Source organism: Schistocerca nitens, chromosome 6 (genome assembly GCF_023898315.1).
Source record: "Schistocerca nitens isolate TAMUIC-IGC-003100 chromosome 6, iqSchNite1.1, whole genome shotgun sequence".
NCBI classification, from domain to species: Eukaryota; Metazoa; Arthropoda; class Insecta; order Orthoptera; family Acrididae; genus Schistocerca; species Schistocerca nitens.
The window spans coordinates 250047949-250072646 of NC_064619.1; the positions used below are offsets into that span (position 1 = coordinate 250047949).

The 24698-nt window shown below is 38.3% G+C and overlaps 1 protein-coding gene across 1 annotated transcript in view; it reads left to right on the forward strand.

Annotated features, from left to right (window-relative positions):
• The window catches only part of LOC126263630 (protein O-mannosyltransferase 1), a 176326-nt gene that overhangs the window by 9325 nt on the left and 142303 nt on the right, over nucleotides 1-24698 (forward strand). Inside the window, exons 2-3 of the mRNA XM_049960721.1 lie at nucleotides 12278-12456; nucleotides 17127-17251. Coding sequence (XP_049816678.1) covers nucleotides 12278-12456; nucleotides 17127-17251 — 304 coding nt within the window. The remainder of the gene's footprint in view (nucleotides 1-12277; nucleotides 12457-17126; nucleotides 17252-24698) is intronic.

Genomic DNA, 24698 nt, shown 5'->3' on the forward strand with positions numbered 1-24698 from the left:
TGTGCCTGTTCCACATTAGTTGACAATGTTCATCCCTAAAAAGTTGTGTATGTTACACAGTCTGAAGAGTTAGCTTCTATGCTTAATGTGAAACTGTTGTTCTCATTATGTTGAAGTGCACACTGTTTCTTTTTCTTTTGTTCTGCATAATTTATTACATACCACTCAATTTGTAGACATCTTTCAGGTTTTCATGTTCTTGCTCTAATAGGAATTCTGGTGACTACAATGTATCTGTCATCAGTAAAGAGAACTCTTCCTACGTATCTGTCTGGAAAGTTATTGATGTATATTAAGAACAGAATTGGACCCATTACACTACCCCAACGAACACCTACATGTTTCCTGTCTGACAGTTGTTTTATTAAACATATATCAACAGGAGATGTGAGAGCTATCTCCACCTTTTGTGCCCTGTTTTCCAAGGAGGACTGGTACTATTCTTATTACATCCAGCACTTCTAGCTTGCTTCATTATGATCAAGTTTAACAAAATACACATAATGTGATCATCCCTGTCAAAAGCTTCAAGTGTCACTTTTGTGAACTCTGTAATGGCCGATACTGTACTACTCCCACTTAAAAACTGAACTCTGGTTTGTTAAAAAGGATGTACTTACTCATGCAACCTATAACTTTATCTTTCATGACTGATTCAGTTATTTTTGAGAGTGAAGACAGTAGTGAAACTGAAAGTAGTTTTCAATGCTGTCCGCAATTAGCTTTTTTTTAGTGGGGCACCATTTGTACATGCTTTAGATACCCTGGAAAAATACCTGAACTAAAGGACTCATTTATTATGTTTGTTAATAGAACTTTTATGCTATCTATGCACACTTTCAGAACAGATCATGCTGTTGATTTGGGCAGAGGATGTAATTAATATACTGCCACTGACTTTTTAGGCTAATGGGCAGATTTCAGTGCACAAAACCTCTGTGTTTCAGTGTTATCAATTTTTTGGCACATATACATTTTGCTATTTTTTTCCATGTAGATACTGATAGGCCTAATATTTATTTAAAAAACAAAGAGTAATGCCATGCCTAGAAATGAATTAAAATTGAGGTTGATATGTGATTTTTCATGTCACCAGTACTGCATTAGCATTCATACTCTTCATACAAAACTACTTAATTTATTGCTAAATTTAATTCAAGAGGCAGCTTTTTTTGTATCTTGATCATTACGTGTTTTAATGTCATGCAATTTGACTGTTTGGTATTGCATTGCATCACAGGGTTTTATGAAATGTTATAATCAACAAATATATTTTAAATTAACTAATGAAGAGTTGACTTTGATAAGTAAATCAACTTGTAGAACCATAAGTACCAGAAAGGTTCTTGAGAGGTACCTGTGACATTGTTCTACATCTAGAAGGATAATTTGTTAACATTTTTCAGATGGTATGATTTAGGCTGTTGCAGAGCATTATATATAAATCTGTATCTATCTAGTTTGTTTTGTACATCGTGTGTGTGTATGGGGGGGGGGGGGTGCATTTATGTGCACGCACGCATTCTCTCTGTGCTCTCATTTTATTTTAGTATATATTATTATTAGTTCATGTTTACTTAGTGGATGCAGTTATTGTTACTTTACTGTTTCATGTGCCTGCAATCTGCCCGTGCTTCACAGGTCTGTGAATTGTTAAAGAACATCCATGCATTGCTAGAATAAATTAAAAGTTGCCTGGGGCAGTAACAATAGGTAAGACTATTAGTGTTGGCTCTTGTTGAGCACATCACTTCTTAACTGTAGCTCCAGGTGGTTAGCTCACGTTTTGGCTAGCTCTGCAGTGTGTACCTGGTACCATTTGCAAGATTTGTGTTTAAAGTAAACTTCTGCTGCAGCATTATCGTGTGTGTGTGTGTGTGTGTGTGTGTGTGTGTGTGTGTGTGTGTGTGTGTGTGTGTGTGTGTGCGCGCACGCGTGCGTGCGTGCGTGTGCGTGCCAGGTCTTGGGTTTGATACCTTGTCACGATTACCACTTCCTTCTTCGTTCACTTCTGGCAATTTTCATTATTGTGAGAAATGCTGAGTTGTATCATGGTTTGGAGTCCACATTAAACTGCATATCCTCCTGTAACTGGCTAAATGAATCAGTTCATTCCACCCCCAATAGGGTAGCACCTAGTAAAGCAGTGCATTATTCAAAACAACTTTCATGTTGAAGACAGCATTACTTTATGATGAGAGTAGTTGGAATCATTTTTTTCACTGGCACACAACATTGAAATAGAATTGTGTTCATTTATAATTTCATATGAAAATTATGATAATAAAAATGGTAAATGTTAAATTGCTTTTCAAATCATCTCACAATCATTGTCTGCATCCGTATCCACATCCTCAATAAAACCAGTCCTATGAAATGTCAACATCCAAGAAGGACGAGTGCCTCATAACAGAGGGTGGGTCACAGTACGTCAGTGTTTATTGGATCAAAAACTTTTTATGGGGTCACATAAATACATGCATATTTACTGCTTTTATGTAGTGATATGTCAAATTGTTCTTTCTTATTGGTAATTAAATTGCCCACATAGAATAATATATTTCATTGTAAAATCTGGGTAGTATTTCAGTTTTCAAATGCTTCTGAAAGTATTGGAATGTTAGTGATAGGGTGATAATTTTAAATCTGTGTTGATGACTTGTTGATCCCTTCTTGAACAGAGATTTTATTTCTGCCTAGTTTATTTGATAGTTTATTTGATATTGAAAGTACTGTTAATTTTTATTCTTAGTTGTTATCAATTAGGTTCTGTTTTTGGCAGGTGCATGGCATATATTAATGGAAAATTCATTAGTGATGTTGAACTTTATCTATATGAGTTGAGTATTTATGGCCAGGACAAATGAATCAGAACAGGAGAAGCAAACATATGTATCTAATACTGGCCATTAGCTTCAATTTATAAAATCAGTTATTGTTTAGTATCAATATAGGAGTAATGGACAGTTGTATTCTGCCATTATTAATTGTAGTGTTAAAATGTGGTCACAAATCTAAAAGCAGCTAAACACATTAAAAGTCTGTCAGAGAAGGGTGGAGGGAACCTTGTGGGTGTTTTGAGATCATTTGCGTATCACATGCATCCATGAAAGAACACTGAGCTTCAGAGTTCATGTCTGAGTTTAAATGTTTCTTTTTTGTCTGGTTGCATCAGTTCAAAAGTCAGAGGAAGGCAGGAGCATACTGCTTCCAATAGGCCGGTATTACACTATCAAATTTCTTTGTCAGAGATTTGATCAAAGATGTGATCCAATATTCCGTCCAATATATTTGACAAAGATCTTTGACATAGCGCTAGAAGGGGTATTACACCGTCATCAAATTTCTCGTCAAAGTTCAAGATGGCTGACAACAACTTGTTATTAACCGCAGCAGTTGTACGTACCCCAATTGCATTGTGTGCACATGCGGAAAAGAAGTGGGGGAAAAAATGGAATCGTACATACGAGTTTGACAGTCTTAAAAGTCCTGGGATTACAACTTGATAATAAATTCGGTTGGGAGGAGCACAGCACAGAACTGCAGAAACGCCTTAACAAATCTGTATTTGCAATTCGAGTGTTAGCAGACGTAGGCAACATAAAAATGAAAAAGCTTGCATACTTTGCCTACTTTCATTCCATAATGTCATATGGGATAATATTTTGGGGTAAATCTTGAAGTCAAACAAAAGTTTTCAGAGTCCAAAAGCGTGTAATACGTATTATTTGTGGAGTAAATTCACGGACTTCCTGCAGAAACCTCTTCAAAGAACTGGGTATACTAACTACTGCCTCTCAGTATATTTACTTCTTAATGAAATTTGTTGTAAATAATATATCTCTTTTTCCAACAAACAACTCAGTTCATACATACAATACCAGGAACAAAAATGATCTGCACAAGGTCTTAAAAGCACTTACTTTAGTTCAAAAAGGGGTCCACTACTCAGGAACACTCATCTTCAATAATTTGCCAAGAAACATAAAAATTTTAGTTAGAAATAAAGATCAGTTTAAAAGGAGCCTGAAAGACTTACTAATGGCCAACTCCTTCTACTCCATTGGCGAAATTTTTAATAGAAACAAATGATGTATTGTATTTATTCATACTGTTAGTATTGTTATTTCAGCTTAAAAAAATCGACATGTTCCACATCCACGAGGATCTCCTCAGCACGGATGTATGGAACGAAAAACTAATCTAATCTGGGTGAAGCCGTGGGTTTTACGACGACACGATAAAAGCATTCAACAAAACTTGTTACGTGAGCTTACAGTGGAAGACGTCAAGTCGTACATCAATTACTTAAGAATGGATGAGCATACATTTCTGTATGTGCTCAATGAAGTGTATCCTCATATCACAAAGCACAATATTCACTTAAGAACTGCTACATCTTCAGAAGACAGGCTCACTGTAACACTCCGATTCCTTGACACAGGAAAGGGTTATGTTATGTATTGTTACGTTAGGTTAGGTTAGGTTAGATCAGGTCAGGTCTCCAATCTTCTTAATCTATTTTGTATTCAGGGTGCCTCACGTTGTAAAGCGCTTCATCAGCTTCAGACATCTCTATTAATTTTGTAGTTGTCGGCACACACAAATTGTATTTACTGGCAATGGTTATAAAAACACTACAGACGACAGAACGCTGCAGCGATGCTAGCGCTCCATGTGGTAACATGTCACATTGCAGTGAACAGAAGACAAGCGGTTTCTTTGATCAAATATACAGCGAGGCCCTAGATTTGATCAAATATTGGACGACATTTGACAAAGTCCCTATTACACTATCAAATATCTTTGACAAAGATATTGGACAAAGAAATTTGATAGTGTAATACCGGCCATAGGGAAACAGCGAAGGGCCCAGTACCACCAGTCAGCTTGGACCCATGACATTGTCATCCTGACAGACCCTGCCATTTTGCACTTGCACAGTACGGTGACCATGACAGCGCACAATACATGTGCAAAAATAGTATTATTGAATAACCTGTAATCCAATTGACTTGAGAGATTTTGTCATTCTAATGAGAGAGTACAAGTTTATATGCCAACTAGCTCTGCAGATGATGAAGAAATTGATGAAATGTATGACGAGATAAAAGAAATTATTCAGGTAGTGAAGGGAGACGAAAATTTAATAGTCATGGGTGACTGGAATTCGTCAGTAGGAAAAGGGAGAGAAGGAAACATAGTAGGTGAATATGGATTGGGGGGAAGAAATGAAAGAGGAAGCCGCCTTGTAGAATTTTGCACAGAGCATAACTTAATCATAGCTAACACTTGGTTCAAGAATCATAAAAGAAGGTTGTATACCTGGAAGAATCCTGGAGATACTAAAAGGTATCAGATAGGTTATATAATGGTAAGACAGAGATTTAGGAACCAGGTTTTAAATTGTAAGACATTTCCAGGGGTAGATGTGGATTCTGACCACAATATATTGGTTATGAACTGCAGATTGAAACTGAAGAAACTGCAAAAAGGTGGGAATTTAAGGAGATGGGACCTGGATAAACTGACTAAACCAGGGGTTGTACAGAGTTTCAGGGAGAGCATAAGGGAACAATTGACAGGAATGGGGGGAAAGAAATACAGTAGAAGAAGAATGGGTAGCTCTGAGGGATGAAGTAGTGAAGGCAGCAGACGATCAAGTAGGTAAAAAGACGAGGGCTAATAGAAATCCTTGGGTAACAGAAGAAATATTGAATTTAATTGATGAAAGGAGAAAATATAAAAATGCAGTAAATGAAGCAGGCAAAAAGGAATACAAACGTCTCCAAAATGAGATCGACAGGAAGTGCAAAATGGCTAAGCAGGGATGGCTAGAGGACAAATGTAAGGATGTAGAGGCTTGTCTCACTTGGGGTAAGATAGATACTGCCTACAGGAAAATTAAAGAGACCTTTGGAGAGAAGAGAACCACTTGTATGAATATCAAGAGCTCAGATGGCAACCCAGTTCTAAGCAAAGAAGGGAAGGCAGAAAGGTGGAAGGAGTATATAGAGGGTTTATACAAGGGCGATGTACTTGAGGACAGTATCATGGAAATGGAAGAGGATGTAGATGAAGATGAAATGGGAGATAAGATACTGCGTGAAGAGTTTGACAGAGCACTAAAAGACGGGAGTAGACAACATTCCACTAGAACTACTGATGGCCTTGGGAGAGCCAGTCATCACAAAACTCTACCATCTGGTGAGCAAGATGTATGAGACAGGCGAAATACCCACAGACTTCAAGAAGAATATAATAATTCCAATCCCAAAGAAAGCAGGTGTTGACAGATGTGAAAATTACCGAACTATCAGTTTAATAAGTCACAGCTGCAAAATACTAACGCGAATTCTTTACAGACGAATGGAAAAACTGGTAGAAGCAGACCTCGGGGAAGATCAGTTTGGATTCCGTAGAAATGTTGGAACACGTGAGGCAGTACTAACCTTACGACTTATCTTAGAAGGAAGATTAAGAAAAGGCAAACCTATGTTTCTAGCATTTGTAGACTTAGAGAAAGCTTTTGACAACGTTAACTGGAATACTCTCTTTCAAATTCTGAAGGTGGCAGGGGTAAAATACTGGGAGCGAAAGGCTATTTACAATTTGTACAGAAACCAGATGGCAGTTATAAGAGTCGAGGGGCATGAAAGGGAAGCAGTGGTGCTGGAAAGGAGTGAGACAGGGTTGTAGCCGCTCCCCGATGTTATTCAATCTGTATATTGAGCAAGCAGTGAAGGAAACAAAAGAAAAATTCGGAGTAGGTATTAAAATCCATGGAGAAGAAATAAAAACCTTGAGGTTCGCCGATGACATTGTAATTCTGTCAGAGACAGAAAAGGACTTGGAAGAGCAGTTGAATGGAATGGATAGCGTCTTGAAAGGAGGATATAAGATGAACATCAACAAAAGCAAAACGAGGATAATGGAATGTAGTCGAATTAAGTCGGGAGATGCTGAGGGTATTAGATTAAGAAATGAGACACTTGAAGTAGTAAAGGAGTTTTGCTATTTGGGGAGCAAAATAGCTGATGATGGTCGAAGTAGAGAGGATATAAAATGTAGACTGGCAATGGCAAGGAAAGCGTTTCTGAAGAAGAGAAATTTGTTAACATCGTGTATAGATTTAAGCGTCAGGAAGTCGTTTCTGAAAGTATTTGTATGGAGTGTAGCCATGTATGGAAGTGAAACATGGATGATAAATACTTTGGACAAGAAGAGAATAGAAGCTTTCGAAATGTGGTGCTACAGAAGAATGCTGAAGATAAGGTGGGTAGATCACGTAACTAATGAGGAGGTATTGAATAGGATTGGGGAGAAGAGAAGTTTGTGGCACAACTTGACTAGAAGAAGGGATCGGTTGGTAGGACATGTTTTGAGGCATCAAGGGATCACAAATTTAGCATTGGAGGGCAGCGTGGAGGGTAAAAGTCATAGAGGGAGACCAAGAGATCAATACACTAAGCAGATTCAGAAGGATGTAGGTTGCAGTAGGTACTGGGAGATGAAGAAGCTTGCACAGGATAGAGTAGCATGGAGAGCTGCATCAAACCAGTCTCAGGACTGAAGACCACAACAACAACAACAACAACGAGAGAGCCACTGGAATTAGTGGGGGCAGACAAAATAAACAACATTCCTAATAGTAAATACGTAGAAAAACAAATACTTTTGCGAAAAATATAAATAGTCAAATTCACAAAAATCTGATACTGCAAATTTCACTTGACCTATATGGGTCAAAAGAAGCCCACAACACCACAAAAGTATAAATTGCTCAAAAAGCCACTATCAGAAACTTCACTTGATCTATAGATAGTTCAACGAAGCCCATGATCACTACAAACCACAACTAACAAATCTTGACTATTACCAAAAACTCAACCTGGCCAAATACACTACAACATACTCTACGATACCGACCAATATCAACTAATAATTATGAACTTCGATTAACAACCTAACTCTCAAACTCATAAGAAAAACTACTGCAGCAGGAATGTTGATCCAAATATCTCAAAGAAAATTAGGCACATATCCATATTTCTTACATATATATGAAACCCAATCCTCCCTAACTACCTTCCTCCCTTCCAAACCTCTCCGACCCACCAACAAATACCTAGCCCCAACGCAATAGAATACCCAAAATAGAAGTATGATTAGAAAAAGTAACATTATTCATGACTTTGGATAAGCAGGAATAAAAACAATGCAAACAGAACATTAGCACTACCCTAACTCTGCCCCCCCCCACCCCAATAAAAGCCCTCGCCAAACAAAATACTCAGATCCAAATTAAACAATGCTCCCCATCTACCCACATAAATGTAACTTACAACCATTTTCACACCAATCTTTTTTTTTAAAAAGTAATAAAACACACACACACAAATGGTTCAAATGGCTCTGAGCACTATGGGACTTAACATCTATGGTCATCAGTCCCCTACACACGCAGTAAAATGGACAATAGTTCTCATGCAAACTCTTCCACCATTAGTACTCATAAAGATAAGACTGCAAAGTGGAAGGGCACTTCTTTTGCCGCTGTATAATGGATTTCACAACTCCCCAATACCCCTCTGCAGTATTAAAGCCCCTGTTACATAATCTTTAAATTTGACACTGTGATTCACCACTAAATGGTGACAACTCTGTCGCTGAACCTGTATAAGATAAAAATGAGTCTGAAATAATAGTAGATTTCCATCTACCCACCACCTTAAAAACTGCATCAGCGTATCCAGCCCCTGAAACATCGAACTCCCACTTCCAGGTTCCCGCAGCAGTACTACCTTTCCCAAAATTAACCTTCCCACAATTTTCACAACTAACTCTGGCCACCCCTAATGGTCTTCTATAATTTATAAACTCAAAAGAAACCTCCCTACAAAAAGAACAGTAATCTAACACAGACCTATCACTGAGGCTTGTTTTATGGGCACAAAACTCAATCGATGAGTGATAGCACCAACAAAAAAGTCAACAAAACGATAGCGCATTAAACTTCTTGAATCAGCAACCCTCATAATCAAACACCAAATATTGTCATGCTACCACCACCACATATACTTGTCCTGATTTCAAGACCCAACAACTTTGGTCAATTTAATTAATTCACTGCACAGTTGACATTTAACACATTCTGCAAAGAGGTCGTATAACTGCAGAAATTTAATTGTAGTGGCCATCTCCCCACTCATAGCGGCAACTTACATGCATACATACATACGTATTGGTTGTCACAGACACTGAAGATCATGCATGTGCCCACCTTATAGTGTTCCTTCATAGATGTCGATCTTGTGCACTTTGGATTCATTGCTCATGGACATCCAACAGCTGAAGGTCCTTCTGCAGTTCATTCTTGCAATGCTCTCTCGGTCTTCCAACTGGAAGAGTTCCATCAGATTTTCCCATAAGCACAGCTTTAGCCCAGCATGTTTCTGACCTCCTAGCAATGTGCCCTGCCAGGCTTATTCTCTGTGCTTTCATTTTCTGTACTGTGTTCAGTTGTTTCTTTAGGTCTTAGAGTTCCTGGTTCTTTCTATGTCTCTATGTGTTCTCTTCACAAATTGGTCCAGAGATATTTTCATGATTTTACATTCAAAGATCAGCATGTTCTCTTCGTCTCTCTCTCTCTCTCTCTCTCTCTCTCTCTCTCTCTCTCTCTCTCTCTCGATGCTTAATGTTTCTGTCCCATAAAACAACACCTGTACCATCAAAGCATCATAGGCTTGAAGTTTAGTCTTAACTGACAGTTATTTTTTGCTTTGGATGACATTATCTGCCTCAGACTGAAGTATGTTTTAGAGCTATTGACAATATGTTGATTAATTTCTTGTTTTAGGTTAGTATGCCTGTTGTGGGGTTGGGTTGGGTTGGGTTGTTTCGGGGAAGGAGACCAGACAGCGAGGTCATCGGTCTCATCAGATTAGGGAAGGATGGGGAAGGAAGTCGGCCGTGCCCTTTGAAAGGAGCCATCCCAGCATTTGCCTGGAGCGATTTAGGGAAATCACAGAAAACCTAAATCAGGATGGCCGGACGTGGGATTGAACCGTCGTCCTCCCGAATGCGAGTCCAGTGTCTAACCACTGCGCCACCTCGCTCGGTATATGCCTGTTCAACAGGGTGCCAAATTATTTAAAATTTTCCACTCTGATTATATTCCGTATTCCAACCTGCAGTCGGGCATTATTAGGGGCTTTTCTGGATACTTCTATCATTTTAGTCCTCTTCATCTTAATCCTCAGTTCAGTCTTACTGGCACTTGTTGCTAAGTTCAAAAAATGGTTCAAATGGCTCTGAGAACTATGGGACTAAACATCTGGGGTCATCAGTCCCCTAGAACTTAGAACTACTTAAATCTAACTAACCTAAGGACATCACACACATCCATGCCCGAGGCAGGATTCGAACCTGCGACCGTAGCAGTCGCGCGGTTCTGGACTGAGCGCCTAGAACTGCGAGACCTGTTGCTAAGTGCTCTAAGGTTTCTGCCATCTCTTCCTCTGACTCCACTATGGCTGCAATGTCATCTTCATATCCCAATAGCTGTGTTGTTCGAAATGGCTTCATCCATTTACCTTCTCTTTCTATTTCTTTAAATACTTTCTCCAGCACCATATTAAAAAGCAGTGGTGAAATGGCATCACTTTGTCACATGCCTGTTCTGATATTGACTGTTCTGATGCTAAATTCCTTGAATAGCTCCCCTGGTATTTCACCTTGGCTTTTATGTCTGTTGTACACACCTTCACCAAGTTACTTGACTTTCTTAATATGCCGAGCTCCCTCAGGATGTTGTACATACTTAATCTATGTGTACTATCCTACGCTTTTGAGAAACCTACAAACGTTACTAGGAATCAGTGGTTGAATTCTCAGGACTTCTTCCAGATCTGTCTCAAGGTGAAAATTTGATTGACGTTCCTGCTCGAAAACGTGCCTGGTACTCTCCGACAATATTTTCAGCAAAAGGCTTCAGCTTTTCAAGAATTATTAGTGATAATGCTTTGTATTGTACACTTAATAGAGAAATACCTCTATAATTACTACAGTTCCTTTTATTGTTCTTGCACTCTCCTCCTTTCTCCATACCTCACACATGAGAGTGTATATCTCTTTCTGAAGTGTTCCACCTCCAGCCATCAACATCTCTATTGTTATCCTGTCTTCTCCTGGTGCTTTATTATTCTTCAGTTTGAGTTCAGGTAGTAATTCGTAAATTTCATTGTCAGATCTATAACTATTAACAAACGGGGGGGTGGGGGTGGGGGGGTAAATGTTGGACTTGCAACTGCGAAGGACACGATGAACTAACAATTCCAAAGCCGAGAACAAATCAGTAGCTAATAAGTAACTGTGTTGAAATAACTAACAAGCCAAAAAAAAAAAAGCAAACTTCCAGAACACAGAGTAACGTACAGCACAAGTCAGTGCCTCACTAATATCACTCACTTACAGTCCCTTACAACCCATAAACATAAACTTTCAGCCCTAGAGAGCACCACCACAAACCACGAAATGGCCTCTCCAAACATGATGCATTTCAAATATGCCATGCAAACTGGAAGTCATGTAACACAACATAACTACAACACAGGTGGTACCGCATGCTTCGGTTGAACCTTCAGAAGGGCCATGCCTAGTAACTCACTGTGATGTTCCAACCAACATTTGAGTTGAAGTTGAGGACAGCTTTATTTAAAAAAGGGAGAGAGAGAATGAAGGCGTGAGACATCCGTGGATGTCTTAGCCACGGAGAGGGAGCTAGGTGGGACTTGTAGCCTCAAAGAACCAAAGCTGGTGTATGAGGGTGATAAGTGCATTCCATCCAAGAGATGAACAGCCAGCTGATAGATACTTACCAACAAAGTGACCAGATACCTTACAATTACAGTAGAATCACCATCTTCTGTGAAAACTGTTATGTCTTACGTAAGAACTAATATTCCTTATATAAAATGATGCTGTGATTATGACTTGCAGCAAAATCTAAGAAATGAGCAAGAAAATATTTTGTTTTGGTGCAGGGTACTGAGCAAATTTGCTTGTGAAATGAATTGTACTGACTGGAGCTCAAATGATTAATTTGGTGTCATTTTCGAACTTATTGATTCTGGTTTGTTCACAAAAGATTCACATTGGTATGGTAACGCATACTACGTAATATACATAGATAATGTAAAATTGTAGTGTTGTTGAATAATATTAATAACCCTATTGTTTAGGTGTATGAGATTGTAGTAGTCTTTCGTGTTTTCAGGGTGATGGTGAATCTGTGCCTGATAGCCCCAGTGAAGATAAAGAGTCACCTGTAGCAGAAAACGATAAAAGCCAAAAAAATTTTAATGTCAGCATAGAATTGGATGTGATGGCTGTAATTTTGTTTGTTTGTGGTGTTGCAACACGAATGTACAGGCTGGAAGAACCAAGGAGTATAGTGTAAATTTTTAAATTCTTGTTTAATATTCATAGTTGCTCAAAAATAAAGTTATGTGTCTGTGAATATGAAGTATTTTATTTATTTATTTATTTACTTACGTATTCATTGAAAAAAATTCAGTTGCCTAAAAAATTATTGAATGAACATTTTTACATGGTAATGGGAAGTGTCTTACAACTATAGACTGGATTTGGTTTTACAGTTGTAGGCAGTACAACTTTTATGTTACTCATTTATTGAAAAAAATCGTGAGATTGCCCTCAAAGAATAAGTGTTTAGGATAAACAAAATTATGTATAGGCATCTGTCAGTACTAATGTACTGTTCATCATCCTTCTCGGTCACTTCTAGAGCAGTTAGTCTTCATGTGAGATGAAAGCTGATACATTTCTTTGTGTGATTGAAACATGAGAAGTCTTTAGTGTGCAAAAACTTGGGTGTGCATCTGATTTTGTAATGTATGTAAATACCAGCTGCTTCATTCAAATCACTAAATTACAGTGACGAAGATAGTATGTGATCACTCTAAGCTTATTGATACCAGTGCCTACCAATTTTAATTGTATATTACAGCACTGAGGATGGTCACTAAGTGACCGAAAATCGATTTTGCGGATAATAAAACAAAAAAAAAAATACGACCAATGCTGTTTTTCCTTCCAATTATAGTATGTGTCCGTAACGAAGCTCATTGAGAACTCGAGTCAGAATGGACAAAAATGTTCTGGTCACTTATAACCTTCTTTAATTGGCACTAATATTTATTTTATTTGTCATATGGCAAACTAAATATACAAATTCCAAATTATAAAAGAGAGAAAAATTACAAATCACACATTTTACTTTCAACAAAGTAAATACAAATTCTCCTTCATATACCTTTACACAGCATTCCAGTTTCACAAATCTCTATCAAGATTCAAATCCAACTAACAGCTTCAGTTGTAGCTTCCAGAACATCACTCCATTTTCTAGGGCATCTTCTCTAATATTCTGGGCTGTGTTCTGATAGTAGGTATAATGTGCCTAATGTTTCCTATGCTGCAGGACTGCAGGAGAAGTAATAAGAAGCTATGTAGCTAATTGTTCAAAGCCTATTTCCATAGCCTCTGACAATATCTTGAGCATAGGGGTGGGGTGGGGGTGGGGACAAGAAGCTGAAAATTTTGTGTTTTAACCCCCCCCCCCCCCCCCCCCCCAGAAATAAAAGTGATTCAAAGGAAATAAACACCTGCTGTGAAAGCCTGAAAGCCTCCACAGCAAACACAGAGTTGCAGGCAAAGTTTACCATGCACTGTCTCGGAATCATTGCAGTCACAGAAGTCTTTCACTCATTGTGAAATTTAACATGTTTTCTGTTGGAGCTTACAACATTTGGGTGTATAGCTACATTAAATTGGTCCAAGCCTTTCGTGTCAATTGCCAATAATCCCAATGACAACCAAGAGCTGTCGTCCACTGATTTTACATGTCTGCTGACAGTTTGTTCATTCAGCACAAAGTAACTTAACAGCTGCATATTATACATTCATAAGTATCCTGTATTTATTTATTTATTATTTTTTTCTGTGGTTGAGCCAAATTGAACTTACTCGATTATAGAATAAATAACTAAACATACAGTTGTTGGAAATGTTCCTTAAAAGAAAGTGAGAGACAAGAGTTTGCTATAATGTGTGCATGTGACTTCCATATCAGAACAGAAGTATCTGTACCGTTGAAGAATGTGTGAACAGAATCATAATAATTACCACAAGAAAGCTTTCCAGCTTAGATATCAATTTCCTGTCAGGTACTCACTAAGGATTTCCGTAGTTTTAATGAACTGCCAGTTCTGTGAGAGGTACACCTACTGAGACAGAAATACTGGAAAGTCCTAGATGCTTGAATAGGAGTCGACAGGTAGTTTTGCAGACTACACTGCAAATTATTCTGATAGTCCAGTTCTGAGTCTAAGTATTTTTTGCAACAATAAATTATACCAGGACAAATTACAGTACAGTACTGTATAAGAGAATGAAAATAGACAGAGTATACACGCTGTTGGGCTTTGGTATTGTCAATAGTGAAGAGAGTTCCAGTGGTTAAGAAATTAACAGTAATTTTTGCATAAGATTGTTATTGTGAAGTATCCAAGACAGCTTTTTTCAAGGACAGCTAAATGACAATCTTTCAGTGGATTCCAAAGCAAGATTTTATCTGTGGAGGTATTTAAAACATGCTGACTGTGTGTAAAATTTAATCAGTGATTAAAATTTGTGTCTATATGCTCACAGATCATGTTAGATGCAAAACAGAAGATGGTAAAATGAATCCAGAAATAATAAATTCAGACATCAAATGTTCACAAAGGAGATCAGCAGAAGATTTTCACATTCAGTTGTCACTCAATAAGCATGGACTTACAAACAACTGTATTCGCATGATAGAAGAACACCATTATACTTGATGAAGCACCAAAAAATTTCTCTATCAGATATATGAAATAATGTAATGCGCATTCTAGCAACTATGTAATATAGGTTGCAGAAACAGTGAAGTGTCCCATGCATTTGTAGAAAGGCAGATGTTTGTTCCAGTCTTTAATATGGATTGCACTATAGATGCATAAAACTGCAGATCTATATGATTGGCATCAATTTACTATGGAATTATGGAATATACAGGGTGGTCCAAAAGTCCGGAAACACCCTGATAAAATCCAAATGGAATAGCAAACAAGGAAACAGTGTCCCTACACACGAGGAACAGGAAGGGGGAAACTTTATAGGCTATGCCACCAACATGGCGGCCATCTTGAAAGCCGCCATCTTGGATTCAGCTCCAAAATTTCAAATGGGAATGTGCTCGTGACATATCAAACAGATAGGGAATTTCGCCAGAAAAACAATGCCGTTATTAATTTAAACATAGCTTTATTCATTCTCGGGTTATAGCCAATTACTTGCGACAGCAGTGGGACGCTCGGCAGCGTGAGCATTAAGTACTGAGAAGTCATAAAATGGAGTCTGAAACGGTGCAAATTGACTATCCCATGCCTGATATGTTACATGTGTTTAACTGTTAGGTATCATTTACTCATGCAAACGTTTTAATCAACGGTTATCTGAGGTTATGGGATGAAGAAGTGTTTTTCTCGTTGTTAATGGAGGACAGGATATTTCCGGAATTCTTCCATCATGATGGAGCCCCACGACATTAAGGGTACAATATGCGAGCATACTTGGATGTGCAGTTCCCTCAAAACTGGATTGGTCGTAGGGGTGCTGTAGAGTGGCCACCACATTCACCTGATCTGACTTCGTTGGATTTTTATCTTTGGGGTCATGTCAAAGCACTGGTTTATTCTGTGAAAATACGGGATTTGCATCATCTAAAGCAGCGCATTGTTGATGCGTGTGGTCAAATTCAGCCAGATGTGTTGGTCAAAGTTCATCAGGACTGGGTTCGGAGGATAACATCAACAATACAACATAATGGACAACATATCGAGCCATTCCTATGACTGTTGGTGATCTCTCGGGACTGTGTAACATCGGCGTAATGTCTCTTCGGCACATAACACACATGCTGCTGAGCGTCCCACAGCTGCCACATGTAACTGGCTATAACCCGAGAATGAATAAAGCTACGTTTAAAATAACATCAGCATTGTTTTTCTGGTGAAATTCCCTATCTGTTTGATATGTCACAAGACCATATTCCCATTTGAAATTTTGGAGTTGAATCCAAGATGGCGGCTTTCAAGATGGCCGCCATGTTGGTGGCATAGCCTATAAAGTTTCCCCCTTCCCGTTCCTCTTGTGTAGGGACTCTGTTTCCTTGTTTGCTACTCCAATTGAATTTTATGAGGGTGTTTCCGTACTTTTGGACCACCCTGTATTTTGCACTTGCGTATGACGACCTTACGACCTTTTTTTTTTTTTTTTTTTAGAGGCCAAAGACCCTCTTGTTTGGAACCATCTCAGATTTCACAAGCACCAATTGTGGGAAATCTAGTTTTGCTCTTTTTAGTTTTGAGATCCAGAAAGGAAATATCAGAGCCCAGGTTGAAGCCAAGTTTCTTGAGTTCAAGGAAACCTTTGATACAGTTCTTGACCATTCACCACTAAGCAAAATATGTGTTGTATTCACTATAAACAGTTTAGAATTGTTAGAACACATAATTATTCAGTGACCCCTGGGATATTGTTTTCTGTATGGGGCAAGAAACTTTCTACAGTATTTCAATAGTTTCTTCCTCATTTAGGCAAAGTTTATTCATTTACTGGTTGAACTTTATTAATAAAAACTCAAGTTCTAATGTCTTTTTCTCTTTATCTAATATTTATGTGATTTCTATTTGTAGAATTGCTGATTGTTTATTTCTTTGTTCACTCATTTCTTATGTATTACTTAAGTAAATTTCATGATCATTGCCATCTTTGTCTTAAATACTTTTACAGTTACTTAACGTCTATGGTAATCTTTTCTTCTCCTACACAAGATTGAATTCACGTCATAGCTATCTTTCCTGCCACTCGTGTAGAGATACAGCAATTTTTACTAATATGTCTCAAATTTCTCAAATATCATCAAATACAAAATTCAGTCTTCTGTTGCTATTTTCATGTGAATGTGTAAAAGTTAATTTTACAGTCAATATTTCTATATTCTAATTCTGTTTCAGTTTTGATGAGCTTCATTATGGGAAGTATGTGAGCCTGTACATGAAACGCATTTTTTTCTTTGATGCTCATCCACCACTCGGAAAACAGCTAGTTGCTGTTGCAGCATATTTGGCTGGTTTTGATGGTAATTGGAGTATTATTATAAGTCTGTGGTCAGTTTTGCATGATAATTTTGTCGCTTAAGTAATATGAGGGAAGTTTCAGTCAAATTCTTCTTTGTGTAACCATGTCATATGTGATAAAATCTGATGAAGGCTAGCTACAAAAGTAGCTGAAACACCGAAGTTTTATCACATATGATATCAGGTTTCAAAATATCATTAAGCTACATTCCTCATTATGAGATGATTAGTGCAGTTAACAGGTTGTTTATCATAAAAGAACAGTGTCATGTATTGCCAGGTTGTGGGTATACTCTTAACGTGTATAAATTATCTTAACAGACTGTTCCCAAAAGCTTGTTTTCTTTTTGAGGATTTACATGCTTCCAAGATAACTCATATTCAATATGAGGCAAATTAATTTTCAGTGCATCTGTACATAACTAGATAATCTGTGAATTCTCCAAATTGTGGGGGCAGGGAAAAAAGTGTGTTATATTTTGTTTGTTTCATTTGAATAGATAAACTTGAATATTCTGTTGTAAAGAAATTTTTCATTTTTGATCACCGTGCAAAGTGTTATGACATCCCAGTGGACTGTGTGGTGTAGTGATACACAACAATGTGGTAATACAATTTTTTGGTGTAGCTTGAGATTACAGATAGGTTGCAAATCTTCTTTGTAATACAGGGTGTCCCAAAAAGAATGACCCAATTTTCAAGAGAATAGTTATTAAGAAGAAGGGCTTAACACCAACAAATTGCATGCTAATTTACTCAGAAAAGACAGAAGTTTATAAAAACCCTTCATAAATGTTCAATATTATGTCTTCCATTAGCTGCACGGACGACATCTAGCCAATAGCCGAATTCATCCCAAACTGAGCATAAGGTGTCTTCTGTCACTGAAGCTACAGCAGCTGATATTCTGGTTTTTAGTTCATCAGTGTCACTAGGTAAGGCCGGTATTACACTATCAAATTTCTTTGTCAAAGATTTGATCAAAGATGTGATCCAATATTCCGTCCAATATATTTGACAAAGATCTTTGACGTAGCGCTAGAAGGGGTATTACACTGTCATCAAATTTTTCGTCAAAGTTCAAGATGGCTGACAACAATTTGTTATTAACCACAGCAGTTGTACGTACTCCAATTGCATTGTGTGCACATGCGGAAAAGAAGTGGGGGAAAAAATGGAACCATACATACGAGGTTGACAGTCTTAAAAGTCCTGGGATTACAACTTTTAGCAGACATAGGCAACATAAAAATGAAAAAGCTTGCATACTTTGCCTACTTTCATTCCATAATGTCATATGGGATAATATTTTGGGGTAAATCTTGAAGTCAAACAAAAGTTTTCAGAGTCCAAAAGCGTGTAATATGTATTATTTGTGGAGTAAATTCACGGACTTCCTGCAGAAACCTCTTCAAAGAACTGGGTATACTAACTACTGCCTCTCAGTATATTTACTTCTTAATGAAATTTGTTGTAAATAATATATCTCTTTTTCCAACAAACAGCTCAGTTCATACATACAATACCAGGAACAAAAATGATCTGCACAAGGACTTAAAAGCACTTACTTTAGTTCAAAAAGGGGTCCACTACTCAGGAACACTCATCTTCAATAATTTGCCAGGAAACATAAAAAATTTAGTTAGAAATAAAGATCAGTTTAAAAGGAGCCTGAAAGACTTACTAATGGCCAACTCCTTCCACTCCATTGGCGAAATTTTTAATAGAAACAAATGATGAATTGTATTTATTCATACTATTAGTATTGTTATTTCAGCTTAAAAAAATCGACATGTTCCACATCCACGAGGATCTCCTCAGCACGGATGTATGGAACGAAAAACTAATCTAATCTGGGTGAAGCCGTGGGTTTTACGACGACACGATAAAAGCATTCAACAAAACTTGTTACGTGAGCTTACAGTGGAAGACGTCAAGTCGTACATCAATTACTTAAGAATGGATGAGCATACATTTCTGTATGTGCTCAATGAAGTGTATCCTCATATCACAAAGCACAATATTCACTTAAGAACTGCTACATCTTCAGAAGACAGGCTCACTGTAACACTCCGATTCCTTGCTACAGGAGAGGGTTATGTTAGGTTAGGTCTCCAATCTTCTTAATCTATTTTTGTATTCAGGGTGCCTCACGTTGTAAAGCACCTCATCAGCTTCAGACATCTCTGTTAATTTTGTAGTTGTCGGCGCACACCAATTGTATTTACCGGCAATGGTTATAAAAACACTACAGACGACAGAACGCTGCAGCGATGCTAGCGCTCCATGTGGTAACATGTCACATTGCAGTGAACAGAAGACAAGCGGTTTCTTTGATCAAATACACAGCGAGGCTCTAGATTTGATCAAATATTGGACGACATTTGACAAAGTCCCTATTACACTATCAAATATCTTTGACAAAGATATTGGACAAAGAAATTTGATAGTGTAATACCGGCCTAAGGGAGGAATGTAAACACATTGTATAACATATCCCCACAGGAAGAAATCACAAGGTGTTAAGTGAGGGGACCTAGGAGGCCAAGAGCATAAAGCCTGGTCTCGCGGTCCTGTACGCCCTATCCAACATTGAGGCACGTTGTTTATTTATTTATTTCTTGTTCCATAGATCCAGTTAGTGAGTCAATCACAAGGATATGGAACATGTCAAATTGTACAGGTTTCAATTTAAAGTTACAATAAATACAAGGGCAATTCAATGGCAAATTGTACATAGTTTAAGTAAGACATACTATAAATACAGTAACAGATACAATGTCAGCTAGATAACATAACAACCATTTGACAGAAAAAGGAGTTTCAAATAAAGGTTAAAGATAAGAGCACAAAGTTAAATCAGATATTTGGCCTACAAGAGTAAATACATGTACAGCCAATCTGTTGTTACAAAAAGTGTGCTAATGCCCAAATGCCAATAAAATCAATTGAACTACTTCTAGACACAATAAGTTTAGTGATTTTCTTTCAGATATTCATCCACAGTATGATAAGATTTCTCTGTCAGGTAATCTTTGAGGACTTGTTTAAATTTTGCAGTTCTGTATGAACACATATGTAGTGGTAGAGCATTGAACAGCTTAATGCTGGAGTAGCAAACTCTTTTTTTACCAGAGTGAGACGTTTCATTTCTAAATGTAGATTGTTTTTGTTTCTGGTGTTATAACCATGGAATTTACTGTTGTCTTTTTAGATGGAATAATTTTTGCACACATAGGTCAGCAAGGAAAAAATATACTGTGAGGCAGTTGTTAGGATACCTATCTTCTGAAACAAGTGCCTGCAAGAGTGTCTTTGATTGACCCCACACATTATTCTGATTGCTTTTTTTTGGATGGTGAAAACTTTTTTTGCAAGTGGTTGGTTCCCCCAGAATACGATAGCATATGACATCAATGAGTGGAAGTAGCCAAAGTAGGCAACCTTAACAGTGTCAACTTCAGCCACTGAAGAAATTACCCATAATGCAAATGTTGCCAAGCTAAGTTTTTTTACATAGATGAAGAAAGTGAACTGACCAATTACATTTACTGTCTATGTAAGCACCCAGGAATTTTGTATCTTCAACTTTCTGTATTGGTTGATCTCTACATTTTATGTTAATTTCATCGGGATTACTTTGTGATGTATGGAACCTCATATAATGAGTTTTATCTGCATTGAGTGAGAGACCATTTGAAGAGAACCAATTTAAGATGTCATTAAAAACAGTATTTGTAGTTTGTTCAAGATCATGATCAATCAAATCGTCAATTAGAATTGTGGTATCATCGGCAAACAGGATAAATTTGCTTTTTGTCTCAGAACAAAGAGGAAGATCATAAATAAAGATGAGGAAAAGCAGTGGGCCCAAAACGGAGCCTTGAGGCACACCACACGTTATCGTGCCCCATTCAGACGAGGCAGGTTCTCCAGAAGAGCCATTTAGCATTACAGTCTGCTTCCGATCCTGTAGGTATGATTGTAGCCACAAGCCAACAGTACCACCTAAACCATAGTATTCTGCCTTTTTCCAAAGAATTTGGTGGTTTACACAGTCAAAGGCTTTCGTAAGATCACAAAAAATACCCACTGGAGACATTTTTTTGTTAATGGCTTCCAAAACTTGGTTGCTGAAAGAGAATATTGCCTGTTCAGTACAAAGACCGGCACGAAAACCAAACTGATTTTTGCTTAAGATACTGTGGAAGTTGAGATGGTCTACAATCCTCCTGTGCATGAGTTTTTCTAGAATTTTCGAGAAGGTAGTTAATAGGGATATTGGGCGATAGTTTGTAACAATGCTTTTATCACCTTTTTTAAAGAGAGGAATCACTACAGCCAACTTAAAGTCTGTCAGGGACAATCCCATCTTGTAGGGATGCATTGTATATGTTGCATAAGACGGGACTAACAAATTTATAACAGTGTTTCAGTATTTTACTAGAAATATTGTCCACACCAGCAGAATTTATATTTTTTAATGACCTAATTAGTCTTATGACTTCGCTTACAGTAACTGGAGGTAAGGATAACTGTGGGATTCTGTTGCTAATAGCTTTCTGTAGGAGGGACAATGATTCTTCCATAGAACCATTACAGCCTGTCTTCTCTGCTGCTCTCAAAAAGTGGTTATTAAATATTTCTGCAACCAACTCAGGTTTCTTTATGATACTGTCCCCTGTTTTAATCTCTACCTGATACATGTTCCCTGTTGTCCTGCCAGTTTCCCTCTTTATTACATTCCATATAGTTTTAGTTTTATTTTCTGAGCTTTCAATTTCTGATTTTATGCAGGTAACTTTTAGATTTATTTATAACCTTCTTGAGAATGCTACAGTAGAGTTTGTAGTGTTGTCATTTCTTTGGATCATTACAAGTCCTGAGAGAACTGTTTAACATCCTCTTTGTTCTACAAGATGTTATTATCCCTGTAGTGATCCAAGACTTCTTGGCATTGCCTATATGACTATTTCTAACTACTTTTTTGGGAAAGATGGACTGAAATACAGACATGAATTCATTTAAAAATGAATTGTACTTTTTGTTTACATCTGTTTCCCTATAAACTGGGCTCCAATCTATCTCTTTTAGGCTATCATTGAATTTTTTAAGGCCCTGTTCATTTATTATCCTAAAAGATTTCCAAGAATGCTCGGAACTGTTGCACACACTGATGTAATTGAGCCTAAGCAATTGACCACCATGATCAGAAAGGCCAAGGATTGGATGTACAGTGATCTCATTGCATTTAGGCTTATCTATAAATATATGATCTATCAGACTTTTACTGTTAACAGTAACCCTAGTTGGGAAATCTACTATTGCCATCAGATTATAAGACATTGAGGAAACTGTGCACATTGTTGTGCTAGTGCGGTGGTGCTCAATCTTGCTAATAGATGAAATTGTCAGAGTCAAGTTGTGGGAATAACCAGTTCCGTAGCATTGCAAGATATGATTGTCCTGTTATGGTTTCTTCCTCAAAAAAGTAGGGTCTACAAACCTTGCTTTGCAAAACAGCACAAAAAACTTCACTTTTGGTGAATCATGTTCGTGTTCAATTGTTTCATGAGGATTTTTGGGCCCCCATATACGCACAATATGACAGTGAATCTTACCGCTAATATGGAAATGTCTCATCGCTGAATATCAACCGTGACATAAAAGTGTCATCTTCCATGTCATCTAGAATAGCACTGCTAAAGTCCACTCACTTCACTTTGTCAGTATTTCGAAGAGTTTGTACCAGTTTTAATCAGTATGGCTTGAGGGCTAAATGATGCCATAACACACGCCACACTGTCATGCGCAGTAACCCAAGTTCTTGGCTAGCATGACACGTAGACTTGCGGGAGCTCTGCTCAAACACTCGTCGGATTTGTTCCACTGTTTGTTCAGGAACCCATGGCCGGCCTGGACTTTTGCCTTTACATAGACACCCTGTGTCTTCTAACTGTTTATACCACCATCTAATGTTCTTTGGTGATGGTGGTTTAGCACGAAATCGAATATGAAATGCCCGCTGAAATGCAATCACTGATTGAGTACGACTAAATTCAATAATACGAGGGCAGTTCAATAAGTAATGCAACACATTTTTTTTCTGAAACAGGGGTTGTTTTATTCAGCATTGAAATACACCAGATTATTCCCCAATCTTTTAGCTACACAACACTATTTTTCAACGTAATCTCCATTCAATGCTACGGCCTTGAAATGAGGGCCTGTATGCCTGCACGGTACCATTCCACTGGTCGATGTCGGAGCCAACGTCGTACTGCATCAATAACTTCTTCACCATCCGCGTAGTGCGTCCCACGGATTGTGTCCTCCATTGGGCCAAACATATGGAAATCCGACGGTGCGAGATCGGGGCTGTAGGGTGCATGAGGAAGAACAGTCCACTGAAGTTTTGTGAGCTCCTCTCGGGTGCGAAGACTTGTGTGAGGTCTTGCGTTGTCATGAAGAAGGAGAAGTTCGTTCTGATTTTTGTGCCTACGAACACGCTGAAGTCGTTTCTTCAATTTCTGAAGAGTAGCACAATACACTTCAGAGTTGATCGTTTGACCATGGGGAAGGACATCGAACAGAATAACCCCTTCAGCGTCCCAGAAGACTGTAACCATGACTTTACCGGCTAAGGGTATGGCTTTAAACTTTTTCTTGGTAGGGGAGTGGGTGTGGCGCCACTCCATTGATTGCCGTTTTGTTTCAGGTTCGAAGTGATGAACCCATGTTTCATCGCCTGTAACAATCTTTGACAAGAAATTGTCACCCTCAGCCACATGACGAGCAAGCAATTCCGCGCAGATGGTTCTCCTTTGCTCTTTATGGTGTTCGGTTAGACAACGAGGGACCCAGCAGGAACAAACCTTTGAATATCCCAACTGGTGAACAATTGTGACAGCACTACCAACAGAGATGTCAAGTTGAGCACTGAGTTGTTTGATGGTGATCCGTCGATCATCTCGAACGAGTGTGTTCGCACGCTCTGCCATTGCAGGAGTCACAGCTGTGCGCGGCCGGCCCGCACGCGGGAGATCAGACAGTCTTGCTTGACCTTGCGGCGATGATGACACACGCTTTGCCCAACGACTCACCGTGCTTTTGTCCACTGCCAGATCACCGTAGACATTCTGCAAGCGCCTATAAATATCTGAGATGCCCTGGTTTTCCGCCAAAAGAAACTCGATCACTGCCCGTTGTTTGCAACGCACATCCGTTACAGACGCCATTTTAACAGCTTCGTACAGCGCTGCCACCTGTCGAAAGTCAATGAAACTATACAAGACGAAGCGGGAATGTTTGAAAATATTCCACAAGAAATTTCCGGTTTTTTCAACCAAAATTGGCCGAGAAAAAAAATGTGTTGCATTACTTATTGAACTGCCCTCGTAAAATACACCTTCTGTTGCGCGGATGCCATATTGTGCGAGACTGGCTGCA